At 38.2% G+C, this 23,527-nt stretch overlaps 1 protein-coding gene across 1 annotated transcript; it reads left to right on the top strand.

Annotated features, from left to right (window-relative positions):
• Positions 1–156: 156 nt before the first annotated feature.
• On the top strand, positions 157–23,509 carry LOC118819301 (adenylate cyclase type 10-like). The gene is made up of 33 exons (XM_036587030.1): positions 157–191; positions 964–1,133; positions 2,666–2,770; positions 3,596–3,634; positions 4,316–4,459; positions 4,681–4,886; positions 5,001–5,091; positions 5,184–5,272; positions 5,365–5,565; positions 6,029–6,150; positions 6,399–6,475; positions 6,562–6,751; positions 8,620–8,675; positions 8,797–8,968; positions 9,150–9,342; positions 9,508–9,594; positions 10,804–11,084; positions 11,779–11,984; positions 12,148–12,282; positions 13,229–13,510; positions 13,855–14,112; positions 14,281–14,323; positions 14,461–14,677; positions 16,046–16,186; positions 16,387–16,553; positions 18,210–18,357; positions 18,669–18,873; positions 19,769–19,820; positions 19,962–20,068; positions 21,207–21,324; positions 21,501–21,696; positions 22,653–22,841; positions 23,282–23,509. The coding sequence occupies exons 1-33, from the start codon at positions 157–159 to the stop codon at positions 23,507–23,509; spliced, it is 4,950 nt and encodes a 1,649-aa protein (XP_036442923.1).
• The last annotated feature ends 18 nt before the right edge of the window (positions 23,510–23,527 follow it).

The following is a 23,527-nucleotide window of genomic DNA, read 5'->3' as shown; positions in this document are numbered from 1 at the left end:
AGTTATAACGGAGGTTGAAAGAATACGTAGTATTTAACATAATTTCCTATTTTTCAGTATATTTAAGCTAAATCAGCGGGGAAAGGTTGCTGTTGTATCTCTACCAAAGCTGGTTTAAGGGAAGCCTGGCCACTTCCTATTTCTGCCGCAAAAAAAATGACTGCTAAACGCCAGAAGGCGCCCCCGAACGAGTCCTCAATGAATGGGAGTGAATGGAGCGAAACGGCTAAAAACGAAAAGTTAAAATATTTTCTATCGTTGTAAATATAAAGCAGTGTAGACATACGAGACGTGTCGTGCACATGTGCTGCGCAAATCCAACAAGGGATACAGGTCAGGTAGCGACAGGCACTGTTGAACGAGTTAAAAGTGCTCAAAATATAACAGCGATGTTAACATGTTTTGTGTTGTTCTGTGTTCAGGAAATGAACGCATTGTTCTATATAAAAAATGTTTAAGCATTTACAAACTTTAGCTGCGTCCAAAACGACACACTACTGTACTGTACTATACATACTAAACAAATGAATGGACTTCAGAGGATTGCTACTTTCGAAATACTATTTAGTATGGTAATTTGTGATTTTGAACGCAGCACCTGTCTCGACCTCTTTAAAACATCTCTGGTGTCAGACTTCTTCGTGGCACAAAGTTTGCAACCAGCCGCAGTGCAGAGAGCGCCACAGGCTGGAGGAGAATAACACTGGCGCTTGTTTAACCAAAGCAGCCTGTCAGGTGGAGTTTAAAAAGAACTCAGGGCTGCGTAAATATAAGCGTTGATCATTCATTTAAAAATAAATCCATCTTATATGATCGGACAGACATTCTTAATTAAGCTTGCTGTAGTCAATAGTAAACATGTTACTGCGCATATAAAAAATACGCGCGAGCGCTTTCCTAAGCTCTAGAACGTTTGAACGTTTTGAACGGTTACTGAAAAAACGACCGTTGGGATTTTATTAGCTTGACTGAAAACGTTAACATGCTAAAAGTAAAAGAAGAGGTACAAAGTTCGCATAAAATCGGCAGAATAGCCGCACACGTCCCCGATATCGTTGTGTACAGCTCTCTGGACAGGGAGACCCCCTATGCTGAACGGTTCAATGGCGTCCTGCTATTTGCAGATATATCTGGTTAGTTTTAATGAGATTAGCTAGCTAGCTAGCTTGTGAGCTTAGCCGTCTGATTACTTGATGCTAAACAAAACACCTGTATTTCTTGGTGATGGTCAGTTTATCAATATAGTATTATAAACTGTACGGTCATATATGATTGTAATTTTAGATAATGTTATATGTTATATAGGTTATAAGTTATATGTCAGGTTATATGCCAGGTAAGTCCTATGTCTTGTGAGGTGAATGACCGTTCAGCTAAAATGACTGAATGCTCAAAGTTCTAGACAGGTGATAGTGAATTGTTTTAGATAAATTTGTTTAAACTCAAACATACAGTGGCCTCGAAAGTATTTGGATACGTTAGTTAGCTAAGCTAGCTAGCTAACCATTTCACCATTTACCTCATGAAATGTTTAAAAATATTTTTGTAGCTATCAATGAAACGCTTGTAGCACACCAGTCGCAAAAGCAAAGAGGTAGAAATGTCTGGGGCTGTTTTTCTTAGTGTTGTTGGTAAGTTTGTGTTCATTGGTGGGATCAGGAGGGCAATACAAAGGCATTTTGGATGTAAACGTGCAGAAAATCTGCAAAGAAACTGCTCAGACGATAATAATGTAAAACATACCAGCTTGTTTGAGAGAATACTTTGCCAAAAGGAAATTACAGTCTTGGAATGGTCTGTTTAAAATGATTAACATTACTGCTTGGTTTGAGATCTTGTGCTGCAAATGGTTCTGAATAGAACCCTTTTGAAAAGGGTTCTATATAGCACCTGAAAGGGTTCTTTTATTGTTACGATGTCAAGCTTGTAACAATAGAAGAACCCTTTCTAGTGCTATATAGAACTCTTTTCAAAAAGGTTCTATATGGAACCATCTGTAGCACATTTATGTACATTTTCCATCAATCTAAAGAACACTTTCATGATGCAAAGAATCCTTTAATCATGCAAAAGGTTCTTTGAGTGCTCATGGTTCAATATAGAACCATTTTCTTTGCTAAAGCCCTTGAAGAACTGTCTTTTTGAACTATGTGCTACAGGCAGTAATGCCCAGCAGGCGCTCCACCTTTTTGGTCATTCTTCTTGAAATCATTGTAAAAAGTAAAGCATTTCTGTTTGTCAATTCATCATGAAATGTTCACACAATGTAACAGACAGCTGGTATTTTTTAAATTATGTGGAAAACAACAGCAACAAAAAAAAGGCAGTAATATAGATATCATCAACTCCAGGTTTGTCATTTGAGCTCAGCAACTGTCCTTTACATTGTGTGAAAATGTCATGACGATTGGACCAACAGAAATGGTCCAAAATTGCTTGGGATAAATTCTCTTTACATTAATTTATATTAAAAATGCAGGTGTTTGCCTTTTTCTGTAAAGTTTCCATTTTGGAGATACTTTGTTTGGACAGTGATGATGTACTACTCATTATAATCAGTTGAATTTGGTTTGTAGGGATTGTTTATTTACAAGATTTTGTTTATGTACATGTTCGTGCATGACAAAAAAACTGCAACACTTTTTTCTTTTTTTTTTCATTTTAGGATTCACTGCCTTAACTGAAAAGTTCAGTCTCAGCAGTAAGAAAGATTACGGGGCAGATGAATTGACTCATACACTCAACAGCTACATTGGAGACGTTGTTAGCCGTAAGTCGTGACTTGATGCTCTCTTCCGTTGCTGGGCAGCAGGTAGTGTTTAATATTTAACATCACAATAATTTCCAAAAAAGTCAGTGTATCAGATGATATCTAGTTTGCAATAATAAAGTTAAGGAACCCCTGAATAAGGAAACCCACTATTTATTTAGCTCTTATGTATTTTGAACTATTCTTTCAAAACGATCTGGAGCACCCAGCTAATGATGTACCTTGCAGGTAACTGTCAGGTCCTGGATACTTTGTGTAAAGCACACAAAATATAATTTAAAAAGTTAAAAACAAACCGCTCAGCAACAGGAAAACTAGTGGATATACTGTTCATTATCTATCAGATATCCCAGCTGTCATTGGGCGGAAGACTGGTCGCCAGTCCATCGCAGGGCAGACAGACAGACATACACATTCACATTCACACACTCACTCACACCTAGGGGCAATTTAGCATGTCCAATTAGCTTAACCGCATGTTTTTGGACTGTGGGAGGAAACCGGAGTACCCGGAGGAAACCCACGCAGACACAGGGAGAACATGCAAAGGTGTATCCTGCCTTCCGCCCAATGACAGCTGGGATAGGCTCCAGCACCCCACCGCGACCCAGAAGGATAAGCAGTTTAGATGATGTATGTATGTATATATGTATCTATCAAATAATTTACTAAAAAACTTGCTAAAACTGAGAAACAGTATCACAGAATGTGAATAACCTGATAACTGGAATAGACAATGAATCCCCAGCAGTAGTTGCTTCTATTAATGATTTCATAATATGCTTTGACACAGTTGTCTTTCTGCCATACACCGTTCTGTTACAGAGATCCTTGCAGACGGGGGTGACATTCTAAATTATGCAGGTACTGATCTGTATTTTAACAAAGAAACCTTTTGAAAACATGCAGTACTACACAAAAATCAAAGACCACCCTTGATTTTTTTTAATTTCCCATCAAAACAGCCATTAAGAACAAGTTATTCGCTTTCCAGCATCAAGAAAAAAGAAGAAAATGTTCATAATTATATATAAATATGAAATATTTTTAGAATAATTTCAAATGTATTTTAACTCAACTACTAAATAAACATTTTTGCTATTTAGGGCATCCACCCTTTGCTTCAGTTGGATTTGGTTGCATTTTCTGCTTTTCACGATCCAAATGATCCCAAGCACATTCATTGATGTTGAGGTCTGGACTCGTTTGGACAGTTTTTGGACAGTTCTGGACAGTTTTGCTGGTCTACAAAGTCTTGTACGGTTGTTAGTAATTCTGTTTTCTTTGTATCTTTTAATAATTGTTTTGAGTTCAGTTTTGGAAATTCCTTTTTTTTTCCCCCTTTGGCTTTTCCCATGTGCTTATGGATTGTCTTTATCTCATCTCCTCAGTAATATCTTGTAATAAATAAATAATTACTATAAATAAGTGCTTTATGGGCATTTTAACTGGGAATTAAATAAATGAAGGGTGGTCTCTAACCTTTGCATAGTACTGTCTTCGTACATATGGCAGTGCATGGATGTTGCATGATATTATCTCCAGGTGATGCTATTTTGGCTCTGTGGGCAGTGGAGAGGTCGCAGCTGAGTGAGGTCATAACTTTGGCCATCAGATGTGGTCTCAACATTCAGGACAAGTGTGGGATCCGGGAGACAGAAGTTGGCTGCCAGCTACGTGTCAAAATAGGTGCTGGTTTAGTTCATCACAGAGACAGCAGTGCCTTTCCATTTGGGATGTCACAATATGCATATTAACTTGTTGGCGTTTCTTTTTTACTTCTGTGTCGAAAATGTATCATCGCCCAAGAACTATGATATGTATGTGAAATTTGTGTACTGTTACACATCTTTTTTCTATTTGATGTGACGAAATGCTAATCTAGCATTTACCTTCTTTGTCTGTTATAGGCATTTCAGCAGGGAAACTTTCCAAAGTCATTGTAGGAGACAAGACCAGTCAGTACTATGTTGTGATTGGCCGAGCTGTGGATGAGGTTCGATTGGCTGAGAGTTTGGCAGTGGCTGGTACAGTTATTCTCTCTCCGAATGCATGGGAGCTCTGCAACCGACAGAACCTTGCCATTGACCACATTGAGAATGAACGACCTGTCAAGGTTGGTCTTCACCCGTATTTGACTAATAAGGAAATAATTTCTGGATTCAAGACATAAATTTCTAAACAGTTTTCCCAGCTGTACTTACTACCAATGCTTAAAATTTTGATACAGGTGCGATACATCAAGCAAGTACCTCAATTCTCAGTGGAAAATTATCTACAAGAGCTGGGCAAAAATGTGGAACATGAAATCCTTCAAAGGAGTAAAACAGATTTTACTTACTCATATCAATTGCAACATACATGCGTTTCCATTCATGCTGCATCCATGAGTCTGACTGTTTTATTTTCTTAGGTTGTTTAAGAAAAGCATCCACACTAAAACCTAATGATGAGAGGGAGAATTTCATGCGGAAATATGTAATAAAAACTGTCTTGCCAAAGGTGAGTGCATGATTAATACATTAGAAGTTTATGCATTACATTACTGTAATATTCATGTGACATGGATATGGTTTTTCTGCCTTTGCCATTAGATAGATGACAACCAGCCACTGGAATACCTGTCAGAGATGCGGCCTGCCACTATTGTATTTGTGAATCTGCAGTTTGAAGATGCTATATGCGACATGGAGCTCATATCACAGTGTGTCGCCATTCACAAAGCAGCCATCAGCATCGGCCAACAGATGCTCCTCCACCACGGGAGAATCAACAAGGTCTTCATGTTCGATAAGGCAAGTTTTCCAGATTTGACCAACTGGTGCCTTTACATTACTGATAATTAACAAAAAAATACCAAAATCAACTTTTAAAAACTCAAGAGGTAAACTGTTAAACTATTTATTTAACCTTTTAATAATACCATATAAATGGTATACCATTTAATACAATAAAAATAATTATTTGTAGTAATTATTGTTTAGTAATTACTTGGAAAATTTACATGTGATCTAGCTGAGGTATTTTTAAGTTATAGGAGTAAGAAATGCAGGTTCTTTGGAGTTTAAGAAGTTGAGCATAATTAATTTTACTGTAAAGTGTACATAACATTTGAGCTTACAGAGTTCCCTTTTCCTCACAGACAAAAAAAAGACACAAAGTTCCTACAAAGACACATGCCATTTTTTTGTCATTCTCTAAAGCTGAATCTAAATTCTGCAAGTGCTGATTTATCAGGGTTCTGTTATGTGCTTTTAGGGCTGTACATTCCTGTGTCTGTTTGGCCTGCCTGGAGATAAGAGAGTAGATGAGTGTGCTCATGCGCTGCAGGCTGCCTACAGCATACACCAAGCCTGCCTCCAAGAAATCAAGAGCCTCAAGTAAGGCATAGCAAGCAGCTTCGAACCGAATTGCAAACTGCATGATTCATTTCATACACTTGTATATAGTTGCTGTCATATAAAAACCTAATGACTTCACTTCTTAATTTTATTTACGCCAATTCAAAATGACAGCTGCCCTTTAAATTGTGCAAACATGTCATGATGTATCCCAAGATTACTTTTTCATTACTAATATATGTTAAAATTAAGAATATATTTGGTTTCTCCTATGTGCCCTGCTATAGGACTATATCAGTAGGTGTGACTACAGGTCCAGTCTTCTGTGGTGTGATGGGCCATCCTTTGAGGCATGAATACACAGGTAAGGTACCTCACGTCCCCTACATCCTAATGCTCTCTGGCCTCTGAATCTAAACTCTGTTCTTGTGTCCCTCTTGTTCCTCATAGTAATTGGACGGAAAGTAAATCTGGCAGCCCGTTTGATGATGTATTACCCAGGGTTGGTGTCATGTGACAATGAGACATGCGTCTTCTCCAGACTGCCTTCTTTTTACTTCACTGAGTTGCCCAGGAAAGCACTGAAGGGTGTGTGCCGCCCGGGGCCCATATATCAGTTCATGGGCAGCAGACATCAGACGTAAGCATATTAGATTGTACATTCTATCTGATACAGATTTATATAAATAGAGATCCAAAAGCATAGCCAAATGAGCTTACTTGTCAGCAATACATTCAGAGGTTTTAGTGAAGTCCTCTCCTACACATTAAAACTGCTGCCTTGCGTGCCATGGATCACTGACATCATGTTTTCATTTTTTAGTTGGCATGTCTAAAATGAACTTCTCTATGAGAAAAATGAATTTGAGTTTTCAAAAATCTTCCTCCTGTGGTAATCAAAAATGTTTCAAAGCTGATACATTTTGTCGTATGAACAGTTTTCTCTTGAATGTCACTGGATCCTCTGAATTACAAGGTCATCAAAGAGTCGAAATATGAATATTTCTACATGTAGGCTAGAGCTACTGCACACTGAAGTGACATCATTAGACAGGCAGCCACCTTAAAAATGCGCAAACCAGCACAGTTTGCTAGTGTGGTAAGACTGAAAGTGGTTTTTACCTTTTTTACTGTTCGTCTGGTCATCCTTGAAGAAGGCTGACAAACTACAGAGTGAAACGACCACCATAGCCCATGTTCTAATGGTTTGCCCTAGCCATCCAGTGGTGCTGTCAAGCATGAACAAATCATTAGTACAGTTTAGTAACTCTGTGTTTTAAACATTTTAGTGTGTTTTAATGTTAATTTAGTACAAACCCAGGCTAATATTGCTACTTACCCCTTGATAAGCTGACTTAGGGTATCGAAATATTCTAATTCTTTTAATGCTGGTAACATTTTCTGAAAAGGACATTCACCAGCTGCTTGTTTGAATTTTCCCATTCCACCTTAAATGGTGCAGAAGTTATATTCTGGTGCCTGAGGCATTATAAAAATAACTGCTACAGCATTTAAGGTGGAATGGGAAAATTCAAACAAAAAGCTGGCAAATAAGAAGCTGACAGCTTTGTAGTTTTAATGCTCATAGTATTTTTTGCTAAGGGGATTTAAGCTATCAGAATATCCTACCTAGAAATTTTATGTATAGTGCTACCTATAAATATAGCAATATTAGTATTAGTATTACAGTCTTTAACAAACTTGTAATTCAGAGGATCCAGTGATATAGAGGAGGAATACATACACAGGACAAAACGTATTGGATTCTGAACGTTTTTATTTACCACAGGGCGAGATAGAGAAATTTTCTAGAAAAACCCATTGATTTTTGCCATAGAGAATTAGAGCTTAGGCCGGGAGTTCCAAATATGGGCATAAAGCCAACTACAGAATAATGCATGACTTCAGTGGTCTATATTGGACGTGTTAAAATGTATCAGCATGTGGAATTGGAATTTACTAAAAGCTTTGGCATTTTCTATCACTATAAGAAAGAAGCAAAACACTGACTTGGTTGTTGGATGCGCTATGATTTTTTCTGTGCACATTCAGCACAGAATTTGGATTTGCTAAGAGTATTATTGATTTGCTTTATCAGAGCAACAATAAAAGAACAATGAAGTGCGAAGTATATTAGCTATGCATTTGTTTTTTTTTTTGCTCAAATTGGTGGTTTGTAGGAGAAGAGCTGATTAAAAAGCAGAAATAGATGTTTATTTTTTTCCTGACAAAAACATAAGTAGGAAAACTCATTCAAAGGCATCTACAAAATTCCTTTCTTTAATCCATCTTCAATATGATTTAAACTAAATCAGTCCACTAGCATTCTTGATTCCAGACACCCTGTGTTCTGTAATGCGTTGAAGCTAACTATACCAGAGATTTTATACACAAAACTTGGCCTTACGTGTATTTTTCCAAATGGAGAACTCAAGAGTGGCAAACCAAGGTATTAAAGTAACAACAAGTATTTAACAGTATAACCTAGAAACCTGAACTGTTTTACAGGCTTGTCGGTAAGGCACCCATGTCATTCCAGAGAAGAGAGGGCTATCCACTCCTGGGTGAGTGAAACATGCTCTTGTGGCACATTGCTTTTGCAAACAGGCTTGACTTCAGGAATACCATTGTTAATGAGCATGTTATTCCACTTTACACATGACATGGCATCTTTTGGGTCATCAGGGCGTCAGAAGGAGCTGGAAGTTTATTTCAAAGGTTTGAAGGATTTCCTGGAAGCAAGGAGCTCTGTAGCTAAGACCTACAATAAGGTAATCATTTTTGAAGGAGCTACTGGCTATGGAAAGAGCCACCTGCTGGCAGAAATAGTTCACAGAGCCTCCAAGGAGAAGGTTAGGTTTGTATTTCAGTCTATCTATTAACTTTTTAACCCTACTGTAATTTGAGGATTATTGTTTGTAAACAATTTGGAGTTTAATGTTTAACTCTTAAGATAGCGTGATAGCTGTTATAGTATGATTATGTTATAGTATGAAGTAAGCACTTTAGATGCCACGTACAAATACTTTTCACCTCAGGGTAATGTCCCTTGAACTGACAAAGCCAGACATCAAGCGATCAAACTACACACTTCAGACAGTACTGGCTCTGCTGCTTGCTATTCAGGACTGCAAGGGCTATGCAGAGCGAGAAAGGGTCATCCTTTCAAAGATCCACGATCCAGAGCTTAGAGAAAATGTCTGCTTTCTTAATGACATCCTTAAAGTCAAGGTGGGTGCAATTCAGTCACAGATGTTTGAGGGCTCTTGACTAGAGCCTCTAAATGCTGTAATGGGCTGCATTTTGAATCTTGTGCTGTGTTTGGATGGAAATAATCACTCATAGCGTTACATGTCCTTTTACACATTGCATATTCTTTAAATTTTTTGTTTGTAGTTTCCACTCTCACTCTCAGTGTCACTCATGGATAGTCAAACTAAGAGCAAGGAGATGAGGAGGTACTTTCTGCAGCTATGTTGCAAGGTCAGCTCAATGTTTGCAAAAGGCTTTACATGACACATACACTTTTTTGGACTTATCTTAATTTTAATTCCTTTTTTAACATTAATTCTTTGTAACTCAAACCTTTGTAACTCAAATAGGTCACAAAAATCTATTCCAAAAGTTTCAGTCATAGCATCATAGCCAGAAGTGTTGTAATTGGAAGTGTTGGAACATTTTGTAGTGGGGTAATTGCTATTTGTATTTGTATTTTGTACTGCTGTTAATACCATACCTACAGCATGTAATTTAGACAGCCAATCACTAGTCTAGATTTTGCAACAAGTTGCTTGTTGGGTCTGTGACATTAATAAAATGACCTACTTAGTTATTTAAGATTTGGCATTGAATGAGACTGAATTTTTCGATACTAGGGATTTTGAAGTAATTTGGTCAGTATTGTAAAAATATCAAATTGGCTTCCAAACATCAGTATTTGAATAGTTATTCAATTACATGATTTTACTGTGAATTTTGCAAGAAAACTAATATTCTCTGTCTGTTTTGCATGATGAGGCAGACCTGTTATGCTTGGCAGACTTTGTCAAGCATGGAAATAACAACTATCAACAAGTATCACTGTTGAAAAAAAGCATTTTACTCTGCTCACCTGAAGACTTAAAAGATGTCATTTACTGATTTAATGTGACGGTTATTTTCATGGCTAATTATAAGTTGGTGTGATAGAGTGGAAAGCAAAACACAGGGACACCGATTAGTACTACGTTTTACTTCAAATTAATGTTTTATTTTAAATTTCTGTTTGTACTGTTTATGTGGAAACAGATATACATCTGAGCCTGTCAAAGGTTTGATGTTAAAAGGAAAAGTTTATTTAGTAATATTGGAGATGGAATTTGAATGACTGTATAAACCAGGGGTTCCAATCCCTTTGCAACTCACAATGACCCACAGAGTTAAAAAACACTTATTAGCAGATTTATGTCCCTAAAATAGGGCATATTGTGGACCCAAATGCCACTGTTTTCAGGGAATGACCCATATGTAATTTATGTACATTTATGAAAGCGGCCTACGGAAAAGAAACATCAACAAAAAGATATCCTTAATACATCTGTAGTTTGCTCTGAGGAGTAATTGAAGGGATAAAAGAAGCACATAAAATCATTTTTTTCTCCAAAAATTTTTCTACAGTGAAAGTACGTATGTGTTGTTTTGTTTCATTGTCAGCTGGTGGAGAAGGAGCCGTGTGTGTATGTGATAGACCAGGCTCACTTTGTGGACCAGGCATCATGGAGCTTTCTGCTGGAGGTGTGTCAGCAGGCCTCTCTGCTAATGTTCATGGCTCTGCTGCCTCAAGCCAGCCCCAATGGTCTTTTCCCTGACATGGAGCGTATCATTTGCTTGCCTCACACTGTCTACCTTAAACTGCCGGTCCTGGAACCGCCTGTCATCGCCCAGCTCGCCTGCCAGGCACTCAGTGTGGTCCACATCCCAAACGAAGTAAAACTGTAGGTATTGAGAGAAACAGCAGAAAAAAGATTCAAACGTATTGCAAAGGTTCACAAAATTATACAAATGAGTAACAAAGAATTTGTTGACATGTCCAATGTCTCTTGAATATGTATATGAATATCTTGAATGTATATGTATATCTTAGATGTAGACACTTTTGATATAGTCAAAGCTAGAAGTTCTCTCAAGCAGGATGTGGCTCATACAGGTAGATAATTTACTACCCTTTGAGAAACTCACATATAATCTGCATTACAAGTCTACCACAGTTTTGGAGAATGTGAATAGTGAGTGCTATGGATGCTTACATAGTGAGTGCTGGGTATTTAAACACTGGACCTTTATTGTAATGGATATTTCTTCTTCTGTTCCTTCATGTGCCTTGTCCAGATTCTGTATATTGATAAAGGATTGACCTGGTAAACACTGATATTATTGAAACCCTCTGAAAACCCAATACAAATGAGAAGAACAGCAGAAAAAGGGAAAGGAAAAAAAGGGAAGATTGAAGATTGAGTTACAAACCTGGGAAAATGTTGCATTAAATCAAATGGCATTCCCACGAAAAAAGAACAGAGCTCTTACCATTCACATCAAAAGCAAAACGCAATGCATTGAGATCCTCACCCACAGTATAAAATTCAAAATCTTACAGTTTGCATCTGTTTGCGTATGTTTGTGTGTGTGCAGGTTTCTGGTGGAGAGGAGTCATGGAGTACCGTACTACTGTGAAGAGCTACTCAAGAGCCTCTACCTGCGCAGGATGATAGTGATTGAGGCCATTGAGGAGGAGGAGTGTGAAGATATGAAGATCCTGTTCCCACAGGATCACTCCAGATCCAGCCAAGTGTGGCAGGACAAGGAGGTCCAGGAGGATGACATTCTCTCAGGGTCAAGTACAACACCGTTCTGTCCTTGCAACTTCATAGCCTGCCCTATCACTGTTCAGTACTTTTTTTAGAGCAGTACAGGAAAAGAGCAGGATGTGGAAGCTTCTCCTAATGCACTCATTTGTGGTTGAATAATTAATGTGTTTTCACAAAAATGTGTTCACTGTAGGTCAGCCAAAATGTTCTGTTGTGAAAACAAGGAAAATCCTGGCACTGGACGGATCACCTGCTGAACAGTCGTTTGTGTGCTTAGTGGGAAAGTCTGCAAAACTTGCGGAGGTTCCAATCCCTCTCACTTTAAAAGGTATGGCTCATGATACTCAGAGAAACTGTCTTAGATAAACCACGCTGACTAAATCTCAGTTTAGGTCTTGGTATCTCATACAGATCAAATAATGCAGAGCTGTGTTCAGATCTCTTTAGTATGTAAGCCAGAACTGACTCTCATAGTTTGAAGAGACAACCGATTTTAATGCCAGATGCAGTCCAAAAAAGTTTCCTACATCTCCAGATTGCTAGCTAGCATGTACTCAGTTGAATGTATCACAGAGAATAAATGGGACGTGCTAGCTAGCTAGCTGTCCAGAGGTGTAGGAAAATTGTTCAGACTGCATTAGGTGTTAAAGCTGACTTGGCTGAGCATTTAGCTTAAAAAACCTTCAACTCCTCTGTTCACTGACAAGAGTAAACCAAAAAAGTTGTTTACATTCTAAGGGGATCATTAAAAGGACGCTGTTTCCTCTGTTTTCCTGTGACGCTGACTGCTGTTCAGACAGAGACAGCAACCTGTTCAGATTTGTCAGGATCCCAAGTTTAGCACTTTAATGCAACTGTGAAAATAGTTATTTATCAGTAATATTTTGTCATTACCTTGTAGTTTTTCAATTCATTTTAATTGCAGATGGAAAAAAATAAACAGATTATGCAATAATTGCAATAATGTGCAATAATGTTACTATTAGTCTACTACTACTACTACTAATAATAAGTGTTTACAGTATTTGAAAAAATAATTAATTAGTAACAACTAGAACAACAATATTAAATGTTTTTTTTTTTTCATTTGAAGGTAAAACATGCCCTGAGCTTTTTTTATTGTAATAGACTATTTAAATATTCAAGATTATATTCAATAGAATATTTGAAAAGGAAAAGTTGCAGCCCTAGTGTCAGTAGGCCTTTATTTTGAAGGGAAAAAAGGTGGATTGTGTGTCTATTATCTTTCATTTGTGGTGTGTTTGTACATGCAGGCATGGCCCTAGCCCACCTGGACCAATTACAGCCACCCGAGCAGATGCTGGTGAAGTGTGCTGCAATCATTGGCCACACCTTTACCACCCAGATGCTGCTGGACATTGTGCCCGAAATGACTCAGCAGAAGCTCAACCTGTCCTTGGTATCACTCTTCAAATCTGGCACGTTTGAGTGCACCTCCAGGCACAAGAATCTCTCACTGCCCATGAGCAAAGAGGCAGAGTGCTGCAGCATTCTCAGCTGCTACTGTGCAGGCAACGAGCACATCAGCAGCACAGGTCAGAGGTCTTGAGCTGAAGATTAGTGTGTGAGAATTCAGTTGCATTAACATGAGCAAAGTAGGCCCACTTCTTTATCTTATCTTTAAACAAGACGTTACTCTTACCACTAAGTGTGTTAACTTAAATTTCACAGGTGGCTAATTTTACGCTGCATATATTTACAATATTTTTTAACCTTATAAAATACTCCTCACTTCTGCAGGTTATGGGTAAAATAGCTTGAAGAAAGGATCGTATCCAATTGTAGTCAATAATAATTAATGAAATATGCCTGGTTCTAGTATCATTCATTTGGCCTCTGTCCTGCCCTCGTCTCTTCTAAATAAGTCTTTATCTTGCAGATGTGGTCAAACCGGCCTCAGTTGCAGGTGTGTGGAAGTGTCAAGTGGTGTGTTTCTGCACATCTTTAGTAAAGGAAACAGCATATGACCTATGGCTGAAGGAACAGAAGAAAGAGATCCACTCAAAGTGCGCCACATACCTGCAGCAGCAGGCCTACCGCTGCCATCAGTGCGCCAGAGATGAGTTCATATGTGGACATAAGGCAGCCGTAGGCGGCATCATCACTGACAGCAATGATGATCTTACTCAAGAATCCTGTGAGATAATACTGCTTAACTCAGGCTCACTGAGACCATGCAGAGGTCACACAACTCAGCCGCATAGAGTTTATAACAAGCTAACCTCTAGATAATACCATGCTAACTGCACATATCTGACATTGCATAATTACATAACTGTGTCTTGTTTCCGTATGTCTTCTGTAGACAGTGTCCCTTCAAATCAGATATGCCCAATGGAAGAAAATGGGTAAAGATACAACGCATCCCACATATTAATGAATATACATGGATAACTGTAAATAATGACTGAGAACCTTAGAGATAGAAAAGCATTGTCCTAGCTGGATCATTAATCTGGCTCTCTTTGTGTGTGTCTGTGGGCAGGAATGATGAGCAAAACTTTCTGGCCAGGATGGACTCAATGGTGGCAGAGCGGCGTGCCAGCATAGACTGCACGGGCAGTTGCAGTTGCGCTGAGCTGGTGGAGTGTGTGCTCATCCCCTTAGTCAGACAGTGGATGGGTGTAGGAGATGTGTCCAAGGCATTCTACTGCCTACTGGAGTCTGCGGCAGCCTGCGTATACCTTTCTAACTACCTGAGGGTATGTGTGTATGTTTGTATTGTACTGTGATTTCCTACCTTCAAGATACTCCTATGATCCTGTTTACTACAAATGAACAATAATATTAAATTGAATTTCACTATGGTACAATTGGAGTTTAATGCTTTGGTTAAATTCAGAATATGTGGTCTGAAAAACTCCCTCAAAAAATGTCCCGACAAATTATTATTTCAGGCCTTACAGGGTGACTGAGTATTATATAGTATTATACAGACACCATATTTTAACATATTGTTATTTTCAGAGTTTTATCACTAGAGACATTTTTTATTCTATGCGAAGTATTTGAATATCAACAAGAAAACAATTTCTTTAACTTCTTATCTAAAACTGCGTACAAAAAGTTCATTAAACTAAGCGACGCATAAGTAAATATTGAGAGTAGGCTCGTTATTGGCGATTTAAGTGAACTTTCAACAAATGGTAGTGATTTCTGCATTGCATAGTAATACACTCCCTGTTTAACGGTCACTTAAGTAGCCTGTTTTTCCACCCAGCAGCCAGCTAGCGGTGTTTTACTTTCACCTTCTCACACTAGATTTAGTTTATGAGATGGTAAGATCACTTTTAAACAATAAAAGATTAGAAAGTCACATTTTTTGCATAACTACCCCACCACTGTTTAGTCATGGGTCAGCTTCTTATTTTGGTAGCATAACTATAGTTTAGTGCTCTTGGAGCAGATTGTGTGTCTAGCTAAAACCTCTGAAAGGCTAATTTTGGACCAAAGGTTTGTGAGCTGATTAACGTCCCTGTGGGGTATGTCTATATATTGTTTTGTGGGGGGGTTAAGTAGTGTTATGTACTGACAACTGTGTCACCCCTCTCGTAGAAACATGAAACTGCACGCAATATGCTTAAGAATACTTTGTAATGCTATATGTAGCTTGTATAATCTCTAAAGAAAAGCTTTATAAGTAGAATGGGATGCTCTGGAGCAGCCACACGTGAGCCTAAGGTCACCATGCCCAATGCCAATTATCGGCCAGAGGGATTTATAGTCCCCCAGCACTTGTGGAGCTGTGTTTAGCTGCATTCTATTTGACATCAGTACCTGACCTCACTAATGTTCTTGTGGTCAAATGCAATGCAATCAGCAATGTCCCAACATGTAATTTAAAGCCTTTCCAGAAGATTAAAAGCAGTGAGTTTTTTACATTTGAAAATTTCCTGACATTTTTTTTTATTTGTTTATAAATCAGGGCATACTTCATTGAATATTATTAGCCTTTAGTCAGTTGTAGCCAATTATAACATTCCAGTATCTGTGCAGGTGAATCACTACATTCAGATCTATGCATTTTTACAAACCTAGACATAACTGTGACAAAATCTAATCTGTTGTAGGCATTGTCCTTTCTGAATGAGGCCAAAATCATTCTGAAGAATCTGAAGACAGGGAAGCCTGCATTTGAGACTGCAGACCCAAAAGTGAAGGTTAAAATCTGTGAATTCGAGAAAGCCTGTGTGTTTCGCCTCACAGGAGAGGTATGTGATGCTCATATACTGTCTTCTGTATATTTCTGGTAAGATACTGAAGGTTAGTAAGACTCTGATATACGAATAAGGGGTTGTGACATAAAGGCAGAATTTATACAGAGTTGTGCAAAAATAATAACTGATGCAAACACAAACTGTATTGCTGAACCTTTTCTATCAGGTATCTTTCTGTCTCCTGTTCTCCCTAGATACAGTTTAACACTGGACAGATTCTAGAGGCAGAGAAGAATTTTGTGAAAGCTCTGAGGCTCCTCAATAGGAGATTCCCTAGGAACCTTGTTGCCTTTTCCATGAAGTACATTTATGAGAAAATGAAGAATCTGCACTACAGACATCAAGACTTAGAGATCCCGCAGTAAGAATCCATATTCCAGTCCCACATGAGCACACGTTCCCTCTGATACAGAAATGAAGAGTGACCGCATGTTTTATTTTTTAATGAAGTATTAATTGTCTGCAAGTATTAAGTATTAATACGTGTAAACATGCGAAACTGGGTTAGTACCATAAACGAACAAACGGTAGTTACATAAATGAAATACTAAAAAAATCATGGCTCAGAAACAGAACAAAAACATCTTTCAGTTTGTTCCAAGCAGAAACAGTATTTAAACGTTTTCGTTTTCACTCTCTAACACCAACATAAGATGACTAAACATGACATGGTTACAACAAATTGACAGAAACATAGGCTGTATGTAGGCATAATTTAATGGAGCAGTGGAATCGAAAGCTGTAAGACCCAGCAGTTGTTTGAATTAATAAGAACATTTTCACATTCATACACAGGCTGTGGAATTTTACTGTCTATGAATCAATAAACTGCTCCAATATATAACTGTGAATAAGCCTATAAATACTTACTGGTTGTTTCTGATCAAAGTCACGTTTGAATGTATTTATCTATTGTGTACTTACAGGTTGTGATTACTGAATTAATCTCTAGCCTAAGCACAGTAATATCATAATATCATATATAAAACATGCCATGTAAAACTTTACAAATGATGCGTTGAATAAAATCATGCAAGATGTGATGTTGATCCAAAAATTTTGGGAGAGGCAAGACATAAATAAGACACGTAATGAAAAAACGATAACATACTTTAAATTAAGTACCTCATAAATTAAAACACACTAATTCATGTTGAATAATAAATTGTTAAATGTTTTTATGAATCATTGTTATGTCCAGGAAAATGTTAAGTGGCATAGGATCATCCCTAAACCTAAACACTCATTAAGAACGTGAAGATCTTTAAATATGCACAATTATGCAAATTATAAATGCCTCCTTGCCCCACCCCTGTTTAAACAGATAAGGCAGGACAGGAACAAAGTTAGCACTGTAACTGTTAATAATCAGAAAGATTCTGTTACCAGCACCGGCCACTCGATTTCATTTGCTTAGATTTGAGTCGTCTTCTAAACTTGCCTCAAGTCAGCCGGAATTGCTGGTTTGGCCTTCTCGCTAAGCTAAGGTTGGCCTCTGGTGCTAAAAGTAATTAAAAGTAGTTTAAGCTAACGACACACATAAAACCAGAAAAAAATCTAAAATTTTATTTTTGATTCTCTAAACTTGCATCAGTGAAGCTTTCAGTGAGCTGGAATGAACCTGTGCTGTGAATCTGTAGCATGCTAAGCTACAGCAGTGCTCCAGAATGCTTAGCATTCTTAGATCAAGAATGTGATCTGCAGTGAATTAGCTGCTATTATAGAAAAAAAAACAGTGGCTATCCAGCATGATTTGTGGACTGCACCACACCTGCTGTCTCAAGAAAAAAAGATACTCTTTTCTGCATTCAAGCTGGAATATGCCCTATATGTATGCCTGTATGTTTTAAGTAAAAAATGGCCCCATCATTTGATCAGGAGAGAAAATAAGGGGCAGAACATATTACACTGGAGGGCTTCTTCCCCTGAGTTACCATATTTTGTTAGATTTTGAATCTGAAGAAAGAAGTTGGTGTGTGTGTTACATATATGTGTGTGTGTGTGTGTGCGTGTTAAGGAAGAGAGAGCAAGCCTTTCTGCAGGAGCATGTCTGCTGCCTGTCCCACCTGTGGCAGATCAGCTGCATGCGCCGTTTGCCCAAGAGAGCCTCACTGGCCTTCACCATGGAGACCAACTCAGCCACCTGCAGTGCCGAGAAGTTCAAGGTCAGATTGACTGTAAAAATACTCAATACACAGAAAAACAGAGGGGTAAATACAGAGGAGGTAAATGATGAAATGGACACGCCTCGTCAAATTACACCTCTTGTTGAAAATAAGTTAACACACCCTCCTCTGCAGAGAACAAACTTCTGCACATTTTAACACACAATTACTGTTTATTTGTCTTATACTTGGAAAGAATCAAACATAAAATATGGCCAGTGCAAAAGTTATGGTACATTTTATATAGTTTTATTTTTTCTATTATGTTAAACTCACCAAAAGTGATGTGTCTCTTCCGTGGTGTTGGGCAGGTGCTCTTCTCGACCGTAGACTGTTTTCAGTACAGTCAGATGGTGGGTGATGAGGTCAAGTGCAGCCGCTATGAACGCTTGCTGTACAGAAGGTTGGCTCAACAGCCATACTGCGACAAGGAACTTGAGCTGATCTTCTACTTCACCCGCAGTGTTGCCATCGTCAAACTGTGTGCAGGGAACCTGGAGCAATCTGTCCAGTATAGTGAGCACAAACCCTTCCCTCCCTCCACCACAGAGCTTTTCTTAAGGTTATAGTTCAGTGAAACATCAGATTTACACAGTTTTTATCTTATCACAAACATCAATTAGCCAAAACTTCCTGGCCACGTTTGGTCACATCATGGAAAGGCATGAAAAAACTGAAACAAAAACTTCAGTGCTGAAAAGTGTCATCTGGGTGATGAAAAGCGCTCTTATTACTTTCAAAGTCTTTCTTGCTGCTGCAAAACATTCTGTATATAATAGGTCCCCAACAACAAGAAATAAAGCAACATGTTATATATCAAAAAAGGATACAGAACTTCTGGAGTGTTATAAAACTTATTTTGGCTATTTTGTGTTTAAGATTTTACTGTTTTATAGTGATGTACTTCTTAATCAAGTATGTCATGTTTAAAAAATGATTAAACTATGAAGGAGGCACATCTAAATTTCTGGGTATGTTAATCAGACATAACTGCTCTTATTCAGGAAAAAAGCTTGAAGAAAGTAGGAAAAATCTTGTAAGGCAATATAGAGTCAAAAAGTTATAACAATTGGATTTTTTGTTGTGAAGCCATTTTGAACTCAGGTTGAAATTGATATTCAGAAATTCAGAAATTATGATTACATTTCAAAAGATGAAATATTGCACAATCTGACAAAAAACACACCTTACAGTAAGTTAACTTCCTACACTTGTTTTTGTTTTTTGGGACAATTACTAAAATAAAATCAGTTAATTCCGTGAATTCTGTCATTAAAATGCATTATGACCCAAGACAGGCTTTAAATGAGTTGGCATGAGTTTAGTTTTGTATTGAAGTCACAGGCTAATGTAGCTAAGAGGTAATAAAAACAACACCCTTCAAGATTAATGTCTTGTTTGTGTTTGATAGCTGTGCAAGCTCAGCAGGTCATCAAGGTGCTGAACAGACCTGATTTGGACATGTGGGCTACCGCAGTGTTGTACATGCCCCTGCTCCTCACAAACAGGTGTGTGTGTGTTTGTGTATGCTTTGTTTATAACAAAAAAAATTAATGCAGAAATGTCCACTCAGTATTTGTGTTGGCATATGTGTGTGTGAACAGATACAAAGAGTGTGTGGAGCTGATCCAGAATCTGGAGCGCCCAGGGACCATCAGTGTAGCTAAGGGCTGGTTCTATGCTGCCTGCTTTGACTTTTTGCTCTATGCTGGTATGCACTGTAATAAGTGTATCACCAACACATGCTCATACTTCCCAATGTGTGTCTAGTAATTAGTACAGGTGAAAAGGGAAATGACTATGCTGTGCAAAAGTCAGAGAACACCCTTCATTTACTTAATTTTCAGTCAAAATGCCCATTAAGTACAAGTTATTCTTAAGAAAAAACTCGCAAATCAAACAAAGAAGCTTCGGTCATTATAAGCAAAAAATGCAACCAACTTATAAGACTGAACTTTAAAGGTGTGGAAAAATATCCTAGCAGATGTTTGCCCTCTTTTACCCTGTTCTTCAGTGGTCAGGACCCCCATGGACCCTCACAGAGCAGGTACTATTTGGGTGGTGGATCATTCTCAGCACTACAGTAACATTGATGTGGTGGTGGTGTGTTAGTGTGTGTTGCGCTGGTCTAAGTGGATCAGGCACAGCAGTGCTGCTGGAGTTTTTAAACACCTCAGTGTCACTGCTGGACTGAGAATAGTCCACCAACCAAAAATATCCAGCCAATAGCGTCCAGTGGGCAGTCTCTTGTGACCACTGATGAAGGACTAGAGGATGACCAGCACAAACTGTGCAGCAGCAGATGAGCTACTGTCTCTGACTTTACATCTACAAGGTGGACTGACAAGGTAGGAGTGTCTAATAGAGTGGACAGTGAGTGGACACAGTGTTTAGAAATTCAAGCAGCACTGCTGTGTCTGATCCACTCGTACCAGCACAACACACATTAACACACCACCACCACGTCAGTGTTCCTGCAGTGCTGAGAATGATCCACCACCCAAATAGTACCTGCTCTGTGAGGGTCCATGGGGGTCCTGACCACTGAAGAACAGGGTAAAAGGGGGCTAACAAAGTATGCAGAGAAACAGATGGACTACAGTCTGTAATTGTAGAACTACAAAGTGCACCTATATAGTAAGTGGAGTTGATAAAATGGACAATGGGCGTAGAAACAAGGAGGTGGTCATAATGTTATGTCCGATCGGTATATATACACACACACATATATATATATACATATATATATATGTTTGTGTGTGTATATATATATATATATTATATATCATTTTTAGTATTGTATGTTTTCTTTGCTCTGGTGTAATTAGGTGTGTGGATGTGTGTTTCAGGGTTGGCTGTCAGGCCATTTGAAGAGTGTTTGGCCTTCGTGAAGGAGTGTGAGTCAGATCCTACCATGGTGGCTGACAAGAGTCTGATGTTAAATCTGTACTCTGCACCTGCTCTGTGGTCAGAACTCACACCTCACACACACTCACATATGATATGAGCAGATAGCATTCAGAACTAGCCTTAAAGATAAAATTCATTTCATTCTGATGCATGCAATATCTTAAAGATATAATATAGAAGTGCTGAATGAGATAACATTATTGATAGAGTGAGGTGTGTGTGTGGATGTTCAGGTATGCACGGCTGGCCGATTGGGAGAAGGTTGCACACTTCTATAGGAAAGCGTATGGCATCTATGTTGGGATTCCAGCTTCCATTCATTCCATCAGTGGAGTGGTCAAGTTCCTGGAGTGCAGTGTCCTGCTTTTGAAGAAAGCCTTGAGTGACCAAAACAAACACACAAAGACCATCTACAACAAAACAATGAAGGTTTCTCACACTGTCATTTAAATTTTATAGAGTGACAGCACACCTGAGGCAGACTGTAAACATTGTCTTTGCAATATACAGTTGTGTGCAAAAGTTTGAATGTTTTGTTGATTGTCTAAGTGAAATAATGTGTGCTGTAACATTTGCACAGGCCTTATTGGAATTTTTTTTTCCCCCCAATATGTTAAATTACGAAAATAAACAGTAATTGTGCATAAAAAATGATTTTCCCTTAGAAAATCAATTAAACATGTAATTTCACAAGGAGTGTTCGAATCTTTGCAGATGACCTGGACCTAAATCTACACAAAGAGTATACAAGACCGAAAAAAAGGTTCAAGTTGTAATGATAGCTATATAGAATCATTTTAAACCATATACAACAGGTTCTCCATCACCGAGAACTATTTAATGTAAAGAATGTATACATTTTTTTGTGTTCATGGCTTTATGTATGACTGTTACCTTTACTAAGGAAACCTTGGAGAATCATTTTTTAAGGGTGTATGGTCACTCTTTTTGTGTATTATGTTACTTTTATATTTGTCACTATATGGTCCCTAACTGAATAATGTACTTTGAACTGTATTTCAAAAAGATTTTAGATCTAAAGATAAAGATCTTTATTTATAGATGATACAGATTCTTCAGTAACAATCATTAAATGTCATATTTAGGCCTGTCAAAATTATTAAGCACTTAATTGAGATAATCGCAGTTATTTAAACTGACTGCAATAATTTTGCAGTCATTGGATTTCTCAATCAGTTTATCTCACAACAAACAAAATGTGAATTAGGTGGGTTGGGATGATGCAAATAAATACAAATAAACGAACGCAGTAAATGCATTCATTGAGACATATAATGTGGTCACATTAAAATACTATAATTCTATGATCTTGACAGCCCTAGTCATATTTAAAAAGATGTATGTTTATGTGTTTTCTCATTTAGTATCTTTCAGATTTCAGTCAGCACTATGCCACTGTTTGCATCTTCCTGCCACGTGTGCTGCATTTGAAGGCCTTCATGTTCCTACTGGTTGGCAATAAGATGCTAGCAGAGAACATCCTCAAGCAAGCTCTGCTGCTGGGTGAGAAACAGGGCAATCTACTGGACCAAAGGTGGATCAGGCAGAGCCAGGTTAGATCAGTGTACAGACACACACAAGTTCAATAGATCCAGTATTTGTTCTTTAAAATCACTAAGCTTTAAAATGAGCCATTTTTAATGGAAGAGTTTCATTTAAGGTGAGCACCTCAAAGTAGGCTATCATGCTTAAACTACTCAAATACTCTACTGCCCCACAGGACAAAATACTCAGCCAACAACCTGACATCACAATGTGAATATGTGCTGTTTCAGGTGAAACTTGTTACAGGACTGGATTGGATTCATTCTTTTTTTTCCCTCTAATATCTGTTCCAGCATTTTCTGCTGATGTCTGCCTGATACCAATACCTGGCAGCAGACTGGTGCCATCTTTAGTTATGACACGAGATTCTAAGACAAATCTCTAAAAAACACTATAAAATAGATGTAGTAAATTTACAAGAAGTCTGTGTATATTGTTTCTCTCTCAGGACACTTGGTCTGGAGCGTGCACACAGAGGCCAGTGGACTGGCTTACAGCCACTCTAAGCATGCCTAGCTGGGAAGAAGCAGTGAAGCTTCACCCAAAAGACCTTCTTCAGTATTGCTTCGCCCTCACAGACCTCAGCTTAGAGGTGCGCCATGACATCCTTCGCACTCCTGCTGCCTCAGAAAGAGGACATGCACATCCTCATTCCCCCTGCTTCAACTTAAAGTAGTTTTACGAAAAACTGAAC

The sequence above is a fragment of the Colossoma macropomum genome, unplaced genomic scaffold (assembly GCF_904425465.1).
Source record: "Colossoma macropomum unplaced genomic scaffold, Colossoma_macropomum, whole genome shotgun sequence".
Classification (NCBI taxonomy): Eukaryota; Metazoa; Chordata; class Actinopteri; order Characiformes; family Serrasalmidae; genus Colossoma; species Colossoma macropomum.
Note: the sequence above shows the minus strand (reverse complement) of the source record. Positions and strands in the feature narration are given on the sequence as shown.

Excerpts from the sequence above, each read along its gene's own strand:
- LOC118819301 (XM_036587030.1), top strand. The coding sequence starts at position 157 with ATGACTGCTAAACGCCAGAAGGCGCCCCCGAACGA. Across the intron at positions 2,771-3,595 it reads CATTGGAGACGTTGTTAGCC|AGATCCTTGCAGACGGGGGT; the intron begins GTAAGTCGTGAC and ends GTTCTGTTACAG. Across the intron at positions 16,187-16,386 it reads TGTTTCGCCTCACAGGAGAG|ATACAGTTTAACACTGGACA; the intron begins GTATGTGATGCT and ends TGTTCTCCCTAG.